General features: G+C 42.4%; 1 protein-coding gene across 2 annotated transcripts in view; it reads left to right on the top strand.

The window, feature by feature from the left end:
- Nucleotides 1-210: 210 nt before the first annotated feature.
- Atl3 (atlastin GTPase 3) overlaps nt 211-15,065 on the top strand; it is a 48,949-nt gene continuing 34,094 nt past the window's right edge. The window contains exon 1 of one of the 2 annotated variants that reach the window (XM_027408391.2): nt 211-230. In XM_027408391.2, coding sequence (XP_027264192.2) covers nt 215-230 — 16 coding nt within the window. In that variant the 5' untranslated portion in view covers nt 211-214. Of the gene's footprint in view, nt 231-325; nt 544-15,065 lie in introns of those variants that run through there. The other variant, XM_027408390.2, reaches the window with a different exon arrangement.

Here is a 15,065-nt window from a genome sequence, read left to right as displayed (position 1 = left end):
CCCGGCCCTAGTCTCGGCTTTGGGCGCCAGGCAGGGTCTCCCGAGAGCCCTCCTCATTCCCCCCCCTTTACAAGGCCTGCTGGGAGTTGTAGTTCAGCGGTAAGAGGCCCCGCCTCCTCCATTTCCTCTTCGCCCCGGATGAGGGCGAAGACTCGGGACAGCGGGGCCGGGCCCAGAGAGCACCGGACTACAATTCCCGATGGACCCGAGGTTCATGTTCGGTGTCCCAGGTATGGCGTCGTGATAGACGCTCCGGCGCACGCGCACCGAACTGTGGCGGGACTCGGCCGCGTGCGCTTTGCCGCCCTCGCCACGCCCTGCGCCGTCGGTCGGGCTTTCCCACAAGCCGTAGGCTCTGGCTCCGCGCGCTCCTCCTCCTCCTCCCCCTCCTCGGTTTCTCTGGGAGTCCAGGCCCCGCCTGTTTCCCTCCCCCAGGGCCTCCTCAGCCCGCTCCTGTCTTCTGCGCCTCTGCTGCTTCTGCCGAAGGCGGAGGATCCATGTTGTCCCCTCAGCGAACGGCAGCGGTGGCATCGAGAGGAGCAGGTGAGGCGTCCAGTTTCCCCTGGACCGGCTCCGCGGTCACGCACGCCGCCTCCCAGGGCTTCGGCTCCGAGGTGACAACCCGTCGCTGCCGCCGCTCTTGCTCATGCGGCGACGTGCACTGCCCCGCGGGGTGCCTCCGCTCCCAGTTCCGGGCCGGGGGCTCCGGGAGCGGGCAGCGCCCTCGGCCTCAGTCCCGAGCCTACGGCGTCGTGCGGGCGGGCGGCGGGCGGCCCGGGGGTCCGGCCGGTCCAGCTCCGCCCTGAGCCTGGCAGGGCGTGCCGGGCGGGCGGCGGCACGCTCCGGAGTCGGGAAGCCGAGCCGAGAGACTGTCAGTGTTAACGGGCCCGGGTCGGCAGGAAGGTGGATTTTTTTTTATTGATCAGTGTTGAAGTGCTGGAATGCATGGTTGCGGCCTTGGCGTTGAAAGGTTTTATTTTAATCGGAACAACCTTGAGGCACTGACAAGTATTAAGAAAGTTCGTTTTCCACCCGGGCTTATCTCCACGTTAGGAGATAAAAGAACTGGCCTAAATTGGTTGGTTGTTTTACAAGTTTTTTTTTTTTTAAAGTAAGTTTGGGTTCTTTGGCTTTTCTAAAGACACAGAACGAAGTAGTAAAGGTACTAAATGGAAGCCAAATAGCCCCACCATAAATTCATGGATACGATTTCGCCTGTCACTTTACCTGTCTCTACTATTCTAGTTTAATGGGTAAGCTCCTGAAGGGATTGAAAGTTTCAATTGCGAAATCTACCGGGGGGGGGGGAAGCGGGGGAGGAAGTCAATAATAGTGTTTGAAAAATCTTTTAGCAAATCTCAGTCTTCAAATTTGAACATGAAGTGGAATGTTTTGTGAAAGGTCAAGAAAAAAACTAACGGACTAAAACGGCGTGGTTTGAAGTTTTTGCTTTGGAGAAGTGGACTTGAAACTCAGGGACTTGTTACCTGTGTCAGGTATTTAGCATCCATGCAAAGTGGAGAGTCAATTTCTGTGCGGCTTTACATGAGTGAAGGAATGCTTGATTGAAAAATATTTTTCCAAATAATGAAGCATTAGGCCAGTACTAGCATACTGTTTTATTTGCAATAGTTTACCATCTCCTGTGATAGTCATAATAGTAAGAAAAACAGAGGTAGGTGTGATTGTGTGCCAGAATAATTTTCTTAGTGTTTAGTGAATAAGACCTATTTGTTTTGTGATACTAGGGATTGAACTCAGGTCCTTGCACTTTTGTGCTTTTTGTGAGTTTAACCCTAGTTCCTAGGGCTGTTCAAAATGGGGTTTTAAGAATTGTTATTTTCAGCCTGGTCTACAAGAGCTAGTTCCAGGACAGCTTCCAAAGCCACAGAGAAACCCTGTCTTGAACCCCCCCCAAAAAATTTTTTTTGAGTTATCATGATGATAGTCATTTAGAGGTGATGGCAAAACATGAGGAGTCAGGGTCATGCTTGGCTACATAGTGAATTGAATTTGAAGGTCAGCCTGGGTTATATGAAACCTTTTCTCAAACTTCCATCCCCCCAAAAAAATAAAAATAGAAAATTGTTTTTCTAAATAAAAATTACAACTACTAACTAAAACAAAATAATGGAGCTAGGCTTGATAGTACATAACCTATGATCTAGCACTCTGGAGTCAAGTTGAGGCAGGAAGATTTTGAGTTGGAGGTATTGTCCCAGTCAACCAAACAAAAATCCTAAAATGAACAATAATCATATGATATAAAAATCATCCCTGCCTGTTTCTATGAGTAGCTCAGATGGATGTGAAAGTTGATTTAGAATTTATCCATGATGGGCCAGCCTAATGGCTCAGCATATAAAGGCTTTTTTTTTTTTTTTTTTACCATCCAAGCCTATAATAACCAGAATTTGATTCCTGGGACCCAGACCACTAGTGTAAGGAGAGAACTAATTCCTACAAGTTGTTCTCTGACTTCTACATGTGCAGTGTACACATGGATACTCATTAAATAAAATGTAATTAAAAAAGAATTTAGCCATAATGACTAGCATGCCTATAATATATATATATATATATGTACATACATTACGTATATTTTTGTTCTTCAAGACAGGGTTTCTCTGTAGCTTTAGGGTCAGTCCTGGCACTTTCTCTGTAGACCAGGCTGGCCTCGAACTCAGAGATCCTCCTGTCTCTGCCTCCTGAGTGCTGGGATTGAAGGCATGCGCCACCACCGCCTGGCTGCCTGTTAATATTTTGTCTGTGGTTTTGAGACAGGATCTAATATGGCCAAGGCTGGCCTCTACTTGAGGCCAATTTTAAACTTCTGATCTGCTTCTACCTTATGTAATTCAGACATGCATCATCTTGCCAGATGCTGCTGAAAGTTCCTTATGGTTTTAAAGTAACTAACACCACTGCATTTTAAAATTTGAATTTTAAAACATTTTTCCTGGCTGTCTTACAGACTCTAGGAGCATATTTAGTGCTTAGAGGAAAAAGTGAAGGGGGGAGTAATGTAATTTAAAACACATCCCAGTTGTTTTAGAACTGTGGGTCTGTATTATCTAGGGACTTAAAGCCTGCATAAACTTGGGTTGAATGACTAGATTAAAAAAACAACCAAAAGAACTGGTTCTCACTGTGTAGTTATAGTTGGCTTGGAATGTGCTTTGTACACGAGGTTGGCCTTGAACTCACAGAAATCTGCCCACCCTTTCCCAGTTTCAAATCACCAACCACCGCAATAAGCACAACTCATAGATTCTTTTTTTGTTTTGTTTTTTGAGACAGAGTTTCTCTGTGGCTTTGGAGGCTGTCCTGGAACTAGCTCTTGTAGACCAGGCTGGTCTCAAACTCACAGAGATCTGCCTCTGCATTCTGAATACTGGGATTAAAGGCGTGCGCCACCAATGCCCAGCTCATAGATTCTTTATTCATTCAGGGACCAGGAAACAGTGAAAGAGAAAATCCCCACTAATTTCATTTTGCATACTTATAATCAAATTTTCCTGTTGATAGTTGTATACATTTGAATAATTTACTTGATAGAAGATGAGCATTTGTTAGCAATTAGTATAAATTAAGTGATAGACTTTACTCATATATAGCAAGTAAGCAAAGGATTGGAGTAAGCGCAGGGATAATCTGAAATGATTAAGTCTAAGCCAAGTAAATATTGCCAATTGAGATGTTCTTGTTTTTAGCACCTTCCCTCTAAAAAAAAAAAAAAAAAGCCTTATTTTAAGATGGATATGGTGGCTCACACTTAATCCCACACAAAATCCCAGTATTTGGGAGGTGAGGCAGAATTGCCATGGTTTTGATGTCCAGGACACCCAGAACTAGAGTAAGAGACACTCTCTCTCTCTCTGAAAAACAAAACAAAAAAACCCAAAAAACAAAACAAAGATGGTGGTGCACACCTATAATCCCAGCACTCTGCTGGCAGAGGCAGGCAGATCTCTGAGTTTAAGGCCAGCGTGGTCTACAGAGGGAGTTCCAGGACAACCAGGGCTACAGAGAGAAATCCTGTCTTGAAAAACCAAAACCAAAAACAAAAGGCAAATGAAAACAACAAAAAGACCAAGCCTGACTAAAACAAAACAAGAAAGATTATTTAACTATGAACCTTCAGGTTGGGGCTGGAGAGATGGTTCAGAGGTTAAGAGCACTGACTGCTCTTCCAGAGGTCCTGAGTTCAATTCCCAGCAACCACATGGTGGCTCACAACCATCCGTTATGAGATCTGGTGCCCTCTTCTGGTGTGCAGATATATATGGAAGCTGAATGTTGTATACACAATAAATAAATAAGTTAAAAAAAAAAAACCAAAAAAAAAAAAAAAAAAAACCCTTCAGGTTGAATTTCCTGTGTTTAGGAAAGAGGCAAGTATAATCACAATTGAATTTATCCTGTTAGAAAGTTGTTTTTTCCCCACGGAGCTGGAGAGACAATGGCTCTGTGGTTAACAGGAATTAGTTTTTGCAGAGGACAGGTTTGGTTCCCAGCACCACATCCAGTCTGTACCTTCACAACTGTACATTTTGCTTCAGGGGATCAGTCACCACCTTCTGGTCTCCCTGGGTTCCTGCATGAATGTGCTGCTTATAAACTTAGGAAAGCACACACATATACACACAGAAAATTCTTAGCTATGGGTTTTTTCAGACAGGGCTTCACTGTGTAACAGCCTTGGCTGTCCTGGACCTCACTTTGCAGACCAGGCTGTCCTTGAACCAAGAGATCTGCTTTCCTTTGCCTCACAAATGCTGGGATTAAAGGTGTTTGCCTTCATTGCCTGTCCTGAATCTTTTTTTTTTTAAGTTAAAAATTATTATCGGGTGTGCGTGCACGATGGACAGTATGGGTGATTATACCATGGCCTGTGTGTGGAGGTCAGAGGACAACTTCGTACATTCAGTTCTCTGCTTCTGGGTTCAGCAGACTTTTGAAACAAGCACCTTTACTTGCTGAACCCTCTTGGCTACCTAGTTTCTGAATCCTAACACTGTTTAGTCATACTTGGTTGTCATTAACACATGAAACATTGACTTAACCTGTCAACAGATAAAATGGTTTTGTTTAGCATCTTGTGCTAAAACACAAAGATTATCTATAGAAAATGAGTTGGAAAAAGTTTTCCTCCTAAACCCTTTAATTAGAATATACATTTCTCCCAATATTCTGGTTGGTTGGTGTCTTAGTTAGGGTTTCTGTTGCTGCGACGAAATGCCGTGACCACAAAGCAAGTTGGGGAGGAAAGGGCTTATTTGGCTTACACTTCAGCATTGCTGTTCATTGCTCAAGGAAGTCAGGGCAGGAACTCAAACAAGGCAGGATCCTGGTGGCAGGAGCTGATACATGGAGGGGTGTTGCTTACTGGCTTGCTTCTCCTGGCTTGCTCAGCTTGCTTTCTTATATAACCCAGGACCACAAATCCGGGGATGGCAGCGGGATGGCAGCACCCACCGGGGACTGGGCCCTCCCCCATTGATCACTAATTGAGAAAATATGTTACAGCTGGATCTCATGGAGGCATTTCCTCAGTTGAGACTCCTTCCTCTCTGATGACTCCAGCTTGTGTTAAGTTGACACACAAAGCCATCCAGTACAGTTGGGCTTGAGTAGTTTCACACAATCTTTTCTGTGTATCCACTGGCACATTTACTGCCTTAAGCCAAAGTGCGACATAGAACCACTGGAAAGAACTGCATCAATTAGTTGTGGAGTTAGCACAGGGCTTTAAACTCAGCATATTTTAAGCTTAGCATACTTTCCTTGTATGTGATGTTTTCTCTGGCTTTGTGAATTGGGAACTTTAAGGACTGCCAGCAAAGGCAAGGCATGGAAATGGCATGCCTCTTTTTGTGTGTTGCTTTTGCCCTTTAGAGAATATGTTATTTCAGAGGAGGACTGGAAAACTCAGGTCATAACTCCACCATGACTCATATAATCTGCTCATTAAAATATGTCCTTAACTTTAGTTGATTTCAGAATTCTCTGGACAGTGAGAATGAGTACTGTGGATGGTTCTAGCCCAGTAGTTCTTTTTTATTTTTATTTGTTTGTTTAGTTTTCTTTTAAGTTTTTTTTTTTTTTTTTTTTTAAGATTTTGCCTGCATGTATGTATGTGTACCATGTGCATGCATGGTGCCCACAGAGGTCAGAAGAAGGCATTGATACCCTGGAAATGGGGTTATGGATATCTGTGAGCTGCTGGGAGCCAAACTAGTGTATTCTGCAAGAGCAACAAGTGTCTTAACTGCTGATTCATCTTTCCAGCTCTTCAGTGGTTCTTAACAAAAGATTTTTTTTTTTTTTGGTTCATATGTCTTTTAAAAATGTCTGTAGGTGTTTTTGAATGTCAACCTTACAGGTACTGCTGATACTACTAGTATGCAGTGGGTACAGACCAGGGATGTTGTTAAATATCACAGTCCATAGGATTCTTTCTCTCCACAGAAGGTTATCTGGCTATTAATGTCAGTAGTGCCAAGGTTGCCAAATTTTGATCTACATTATTTAATTAATCCGTTAAATTAAAATTTTTTGAAGCAGCAGTGGTAACTGCTCTCAGTTAACCCGTTTCATTGACTATATCACTATTCAGATTGTATTTTAAATACTTGAGAACCACTTAAACTTACTATGGGGCTGGGTATGTACCACAGTTGGCAGAATACTTGTCTAGCATGAACGGAGCCCTGATTTGGATTCCAGAATCCCATAAAATTGGGCCAGTGATCCCAATATATTCAGAAAGTCGATGAAGTGGGTCAGCCTGGGCTGCATGATAGTCCATCTCAGACAGACCAAAACCTTACTGGTTGTATGTGTGTATCTTCTGTGTATTTGTGGTGCTTGGGATCAAATCCGGTACATGTTAGACAAGCACTGTACCTCTGAGCTTAGTCCTCCCATTAATATTTTTGTAGTTGAGCTTACTAGGTTTTATGTATTCTTTTGTAAGATTGAAAAGACTAACCATGATCAGTAGCCAACCTGTGCTGTGCATTTTAAACTGTCATACTATTTTTTGTTTGTTTTATTTTTAAGAGACAAGGTCTTTATTATGTACCTCCGGTTACCCTGGGACTCACGATGTAGGACCAGGCTGGTTTCGAACTCACAGATCCACTTTGTATCACTAGACCCAGTGCCATATTATTTTTTGTTGGTTAAGGTATTGAATCCAGGGCCTTATTCATCCTAAGCGTGTGCTACAGTACTAAGCTACATTCCCAGGCTTCCCAATCCTCTCTAATCCATTTTGAGACATGATCTTACTATGCGGCCTGGGCTGTGTAGACCAGGCTCCCCAGGACTAGGATTAAAGTTGAGTACCACCACTCCTGGCTTTGTTTTTAAGGCTGTAATTCTAAGAGATGTTAGTATTGTAATATCCACATTTAGAAATTTTCCTAATAGTTTACCTGTCAGTCATTTAACTTCATTTTTTCATTTAGTGTGTGTGATTGCCATTTTAGTGCAGAGAATATGTGGAATGTGGTTTACTAGAGAGATTGTTTGAATAGGCCTATTAAACCCCTTGGTTAGTGTGAATTAGATGTATTGTCCTAAAAGTAAAGGATAAGTCAGTAGTTCATAAGTAATTAGGGAAAAGGTTGTAGTGTCCACATAAGCTTTTAAATAGCTTTCTCATTACTCAAGATTTTCAGCATGCTGAAATGATGACTGATAGTTATCATTTATCATGAGCAATTTGTAGCAGTAATCAGACAACATTGGTAACAGTGTTTCTATTTTCTTGAAGCATAGGCTTAAGTTTACTTTTATGGATATGTTTGTAACTACAGATAGGCCAGATTATTGTATATTTTTAAAGTCTCACATCTGTTGTCTACATTTGTGTGCTTATAATCTATAGGATTATCTGTTGTCTTAGTGTGCAGATGTGTACTTTGGAAATAACTGCTTCTGTAAAGGGTGAGGGGGATATTATCCCTGAAATTAAATGCTATCACCAAGAATTTGAGACTCTTGAGAGGTAAGCTGGGTGTGGTGGCTCATGCCTGTAATCTCAACAAGTGGGAGGCTAAGGTAGGAGGATTGCCATGAGTTCTAGGCTAGCTTGAGCTAAATTATGAGATTCTGTCTCAAAAAACAATCCCTTCCAACACCATCCCCAAAAAGCAGTGGCTGGATTTTAGAGCTAAACAGTTTCTGCCTGACTTTGTATTATAAATGGAGGTGTGGAAATGAAATGATTTATTCAGTGCAGAACCAGGGCCAAAACTCTAGTGCTTCCTTATTGCACTGGTAGGCTTTTCTTCTTTTCACAACCTTTGCCTTTAATCCCAGGACTATAATTCCAGCACTCTGGAGGCTGAAGCAGGAAGATTGACAGTTTGAGGTGAACCTGGACAAGACCCTGTAAAAACAAAAAGCTCAAATAAAAATATCTTCAAATAACCTTTACTAAAGCAGAAACTTCAGTTTTAGAAGGGAGAATTGATGATAAGACTTGATAATATATTACATACAGGGAGATAAAGCAGGGAAATGCAGAGGACTTGGGAGAGATGAAGTAATTGAAGAGGAACCATTTTGAAATACTGAGTGTAGACTTGTAAAATTACCACAGGGCAGTTTTGAAAGGAGACTGAAGGCAAACTGGCCAGATCACACAGGCTGAGTGGCAGAACTGGAATAAGGACTTGTCTCCTGACTTTTCAGGCCAGTGTGTTTCCACATATCCCTTTTGCTAGTATGTGTGGACTATCTAGTGAACCTATACTTAGGTTTTTGTACATGTCACTCAACATAGAGTTGAAATATAGAATGAATTGCTCATTGAGCAGGCTATGGTGGTCGTGTCTATAACTTAGCACTTGGGAGGTGGAGGTAGAGGGATCAGGAGTTCAAGGTCAGCTTTGCCAACATTCTGGCTTTGAGACCCTCTGTCTCTACCAGAAAAGCTCATTGAGAGAGAGAGAACTACAAGAGATTACAGAAGAATATTGATGTCAATCCAGCCACTTAGGAGAAAAGAATTTCGGCAAGGAGATGCCAGAGGGCCTGAAAGGATGCTGGGATGTGTCTTGAATAAAGGTTTTAAGTTGACGTCCTGTCCTGTCCTGTCCTGTCCTGTCCTGTCCTGTCCTGTCCTGTCCTGTCCTGTCCCGTCCCGTGTGTGGTCCCTTAAGGCTCTCTTTATATAGTCAAGGTTTGCTTCAAACTTTCAGTCCTCCCTAGTTCTAGGATTACCAGGTAATAGCTCCCAGTCTATTTGTGAGTTTTTTTTTTTTTTTTTTTTAAATAGTCTCATGTTGTCCAGGGTACCTTTTGTCTTCCCCTTTTGTCTTCTGAAGCTAGCCTAAAATGCTTGATTCTCTTGCCTGGGCCTTTTGGATGTTGGGATTTCAGGCATGTGCCTGATAACTCTTAATTTTAGTATGATAACATTGTAATGACTGGAGTAATAGTATGTTCACATCTCAGTGGAAACAGGAATGTGGGAAGGGAAACTGTTTATTGAGCACCTTATATTGTCAGGTGCTCTGTTTTAGCTTTTTTTTTTTTTCCTTATTTAGGGTTGATATGTGTAGTCACGGCTGTCCTGGACTCTGTAGAACAGGCTGGCCTAGAACTCACAGAGATCCATCTGCCTCTGCTTCTGAGTGCTGGGATTAAGGTGTGCACAACCATTGCCCAGCAGATTTTTTTTTTTTTTTTGAGACATTTCACTATATAGGCCATCCTAGACTTGAACTGATACTGTAGCCTAGTTTTGGGTTTGAATCAACAGTTCTGATACTACTTCTTGCAGCTAGGTCAGGTTTATGAATGGAGACTGAAGTGCCATATGTTTTCTAGAGTTATGTTGAGACAAAGTCATAGGCTTTGTTTATGCCATATATCCCCCTATTGACCCCCAGACAGGGTTTCTCTGTGCAACAGCCCTAGCTGTCCTGGAACTTGCTTGGTAGACAGGCTGGCCTCAAATTCAAAGAGATTCACCTGCTTTTGCCTCCCAAGTGCAGGGATTACAGGCATGCACCATCTCTGCCTGGCTATGCCACAATTTTTTGTTGGCTGCTGTTTGTGGACAATGTTCTGGGAACTTGGAGGACATAGCATTGAACAAAATACAAAAATTCCTGCCCTCTTAGAATTTATGTTTTGGAATAGAGAAGCCAAAATTCTTGCCTTGCCCTGTCTTGATGTTAAAGCCTATTTTTATTAGTTCTATTATACTGTATAAAACCATGGAGGGGAGATGAGATAGCTCCCAGGTAAAAGTGCTTGCTGTAAGCCTGTTATCCTGAGAACAGTCCTTAGGACGTACCTACATGGTGGAGAGAACTAAGCTTTTTAAGTTTTCCTCTCATGTCTACACTGAACCCAGACACAAGTGCAAACACATAAAACCCACATATACACACACACAAATAATAAATAAAATGAAATGAAAAATTAAAACCAAGTACTCAGAGGGTGGGGTGGATGGTCTAGACAAAGGGAAGTTAGGTATTGAAGTCTGAGTCAAGAGCAAGAAGAATTTCAGGCCATGGAGTAAGTGGTTGCATGGGTCATCTGCTTGAAATTGTGGAATTAAGATAGGACAAGATAGGACTTGAGCCTGAACTTTCTCCCTATAGAAATACCAGTGAGAATGAATTTTCCAAGCAGGATAGTATGGAGAATAGTGAAAGGTTTTGACTTACAGTCAAAGGGGTGTCAGTCCAAGGGGTGGAACACAGGGCTTTGTGCAGACTAGGCAGGCCTCTGCCACTGAGCTGCGTCCCTATACCTTGTAATTTTGATAGTATTTAATGTGGTTGTTTTCATGCTATATTTGTTTGGCTTTTCTTTTTTGTTTTTGTCTTTTCAGGACAGGGTTTCTTTGTGTAGCCAGGGTTTCTTTGTTTAGACTTGGCTGTCCTACAACTGGCTCTCTAGATCAGGCTGGCCTCAAACTCACCGAGATCCACCTGCCTCTGCCTCCCAAGTGCTGGAATTAAAGGCATGTACCACCACTGCTCAGCGTTTTTGGCTTTTCAAGACAGGGTTTCTCTATGTATTCGTGACTGTCCTGGAACTCACTCTATAGGCCAGGTTGGTCTTGAACTTAGAGATCTGACTGCCTCTGTCGCCTGAGTGCTGGGATTAAAGGTGTGTGCCACTACTTTGTGGCTATGATGTATTTAATAAGTAAAGAAGTTTAGGAGTTGAGGCCCAAGGGATGAGGTAGTGATGTAGTCAAAGAAACAGAGATAATGATTAGGCTAGGTAGAAAGGGACTAGGCATGTTGGTAAGGGACAGGATCCTGAGGTTTCATGTTTTATTTTCTCCTAATGTCCTCTCTGAGAGCAGTATTTTTGTTTGTTTGTTTGTTTGTTTTGTTTCTCTGTTCAGTGCTATATACCCTAAGTTCCCTACACAAGTACATACACCACTGCTGAGATAGACCCAAGCTCCTAACGTTTGATTAAGGAATCCCAATGATTATGGAGTCCATGATAAATCAGCAAAGACCCTTTATCTTATATCTGTAAAAGGGTGAGTGGGAATGAAGGTTTTGCTTGGGAAATAAATAATAACCCTTGTTGTTTTTAGGAAGCTGAATGGTGATGGTGCAGTAAAAGTGGGATGCTCAATGTGTATACATTTGTTGGTGATGCATACATTTCAAAATGATGTTTTCCTTTTTTATGGCCTAAATTAAAGAGACACTGTTAGTGAGCAAGATCTCTTTTATCCAGGTGAATGTTAATGACTGCTTATATTCCTGATGAAGGGACATGCCGGATGACCTCAGCTCTCACACTAATACAGGATGTTTTCCTTTACAGGTTCCTTGGAGGAACCAAAAGAGGAATAGATAGATGAGTAACAACTTCCATTTTCTTCCCTATGTCCTTAATATTGTCCAGCGTCCAACTTTTCTTGAAGTGCAGTTCATTGTGCATACCTTTTTGTCACTGGATTATTCCATCTTGCCTGTAGCCTGCACTTACCTTTTATGCCACCAGCATCCTTAGGATCGTAGCTTTAGAGTGTGTTATACTGCATATCACCCTCCCATTTGGGAATTACTGTGTGTTTGCTATGTGTCATTCTCATTGTTCAATCAAGCTGTAATAGAAGAATAGATGAAATTGGAAGTTCCAATGTATAAACTTAGTAATAAAGTCTTGGGAGACTCTTGTATTGGTCACTTGATTGGTTGTATTTAAAAGTTGCTATGTTACTGATTTAAACAAGATATCTTTCCCATAAAAGTGAACTGGTATGGTACTTCTGCATGAAGCTCAGGCCCTGCCTCTCTCATTGTGCCAGTGTTCTAGAGTGCTGCCCTCCTGTGCCTGGCCCTCAGTGACTCACTTGGCATTTCTCTATCTAGTCAGAAGGGGGAAAATGCTTAATTTGGAAGTTGCTTGTTTTTTTTTTTTTTTCCAGTCACAGTCTACTGATCAAAACTTTCATGTATCACATGATCACAAAGTTGGTCTGGAATGTGATTTTTTTTTTCATTTTTTCTTTTTTTTGGTTTTTTTGGACACAGGGTTTCTCTGTGTAGCTTTGGAGCCTATCCTGGCACTCGCTCTGGAGACCAAACTGGCCTCGAACTCACAGAGATCCTCATGTGTGCTGGGATTAAAGGCGTGCACCAACAACGCCTGGCTGGAAATATGATTCTTTTGGTACTTAATGCCCTGATAAAAACTTACACAGAGGAGGTGTAAGGATTCAGGCATTATGCTGGCCTGCCCCTGCCACCTGGCAGAATGCACTCAGGCAGTGTCCTGGTCAGCCCAGGGTTCCATGATTGTGTAGTCTGCTCGAAGGTGCAAAGGACCCCTTTAAAAGACAAACCCCTGCCAGTTTACACTCCTTTCTAGCTCTCTTTCCGCTCTTTCTTTCCCACTGTTCCCCTGGGGCATACAGTACCTTTCCTGTCTCCCTCTTCTCTTCTGTCCTCTGTGTCTCTTTCCCTCTTTTCTCTTCCTTCTTCCTCCCTTCCCTTAATAATAAAACTTCTCACTTAAACTCTGTCTGCCTGGCGTGTTTGTCCCCCACCTCGGTCACCCTTGCTTGCCATAGAATCCGCTACGGTCCCCCACGCAAGGTTCCTTCAAGTTTTATGCTAACAGGAGGGGCATGAGTTAGACAATAATGACATGTTGTTACTATCCTATCCCATAAGCAACCTGTCTATGTCTTCTCCTAATGACTCAAGCACAAACTAAGGTCCAGTTCTGTCAAAGTACACCCTGGGTAGCCAGTGAGTTTATTGGACTTCCCTACAGAACATAGGTGAGGGATTTCCTACAGGGATCTGAGTGCTCCTCCTCCCAGTGCTGACAACTGGAAAACCTTTACCTAGAGTGTTGGTGCAAATTAGGCAGAATTGCTTACATAGATGTCTTAGGGTACTATTTCTGTCTTTTTTATACTTTATTATTTATTTGTATGTATATTAGTATTTTGCCTGTATTAGTATATGTGAGGGTGTAGGATGCCCCCCCCCCTTAGAACAGGAGTTATAGACAGTTGTGAGTTTTATGAACAGTTGTGAGTTGTTATGTGGGTGCTGGGAATTGAACCCAGGTCCTCTGGAAGAGCAGCCAGTGCACTTAACCTCTGAGCCATCTCTCTAGCCCCACATTACTGTTTCTGTAATCAAACACCATAACAAAAGCAACTTGGGAGGAAAAGGTTTATTTGGCTTAAACTTATACATTGAAGTTCATCTTTGAACTTCCTTTGATGATGAACTTCAGACAAGAACTCAGGCAGGGCAAGAACCTGGAAGCAGAGCTGATGGAGTAGCCATGGAGGAGTCCCCTATGCTTTCTTACAGAAGACAGGACTACCAGCCCTACAGTGTCTCCACAGTGGGCTGGGCCTTCTCCCATGAATCACTAATTAAGAAAATGCCCCACAGCCTGATCTTAGGGAGACATTTTCTCAATTGAGGATCATCCTTCTTTGATGATTCTAGCTCCTGTCGACATGACACAAAACTTGCCTGCACTGTAGGTGATAGATGGTGGCTAGATACTACTCAGGTAAGGGTCCTGTGACTCTCCTCACACTTCCACAAAGTAGTGTTAACAGTCAACAAGCCAGCTGGGATAATCATTTTGCAAGAGGCCAACACTGAACACCCCAAGATGGCAGTTGTTTGGTTGCATAAGTACAAAAAGTATGCAAATGCCATAATGAAACCCATTACTTTGTATGACAAAAAGTCAAAACAAAACAAAAACACCACCACCACACACACACAAAACAAAACAAAACAAAACAAAACACTGTTGCATAGCAAGAGGGAGAATCAGAGGGTTTTGAGGTATTGTCACAAAAACTCAGCTTTCACCTTAAAGGGAAATAAGAGATAATTTGTCTGGAGGCATATTTGAGTGACCATGGCCTGGGAAGATAGATTTGGGCTATCCATCATGGAAGCAGTTTCATGAAGTTTGTAGTTTAACAGGTAAAAAAATCAAGACAAGTTTGAAATACATTGGTAGATACAACAGTAAGTAAGGTGGTTTTAGCAAGGTAGGGGAAGCTTTTCTGTAGGTCTCAGATGCTGTCTCATGACATTTAGGTTGGTGGAAACTAGTGGTCTGCTAAGTTAATAGATTCCAAAAGCTTTTTATCTGTTAGTCACATTAGTTGACAGAGATATATGGAAGAAATAGCTGTTGTGGGAGCTAAGGCTAGCCCAGAGATAAGGTGATTAGCAATCCTCTGGATCTGCAACATTCCAACCTCTCCACATCACTAAGTTTTTTGTTTTTTTTTTAATTTTACGTGTATTGGTGTTTTGCCTGCATGTATGTCTGTGTGAGGGTAACAGATTTTAGAATTATAGTTGCGAGCTGCCATGTGGGTGCTGGGAATTGAACCCCGGTCCTCTAATAAGAGCAGTCTGTGCTCTTAACCACTGAGTCCTCTCTTCAGTCCCATTACTGGAGTCTAATTAGTCAATCAGTCTCCACAGACACAACTTCTTCCCAGAAATTCTTGTTGGTTGAGGGAATACCATCTCTGCCACAGTTGGACTTTGTTTTGTAGACTT

Source organism: Cricetulus griseus, chromosome 3 (genome assembly GCF_003668045.3).
Source record: "Cricetulus griseus strain 17A/GY chromosome 3, alternate assembly CriGri-PICRH-1.0, whole genome shotgun sequence".
NCBI classification, from domain to species: domain Eukaryota; kingdom Metazoa; phylum Chordata; class Mammalia; order Rodentia; family Cricetidae; genus Cricetulus; species Cricetulus griseus.
Note: the sequence above shows the minus strand (reverse complement) of the source record. Positions and strands in the feature narration are given on the sequence as shown.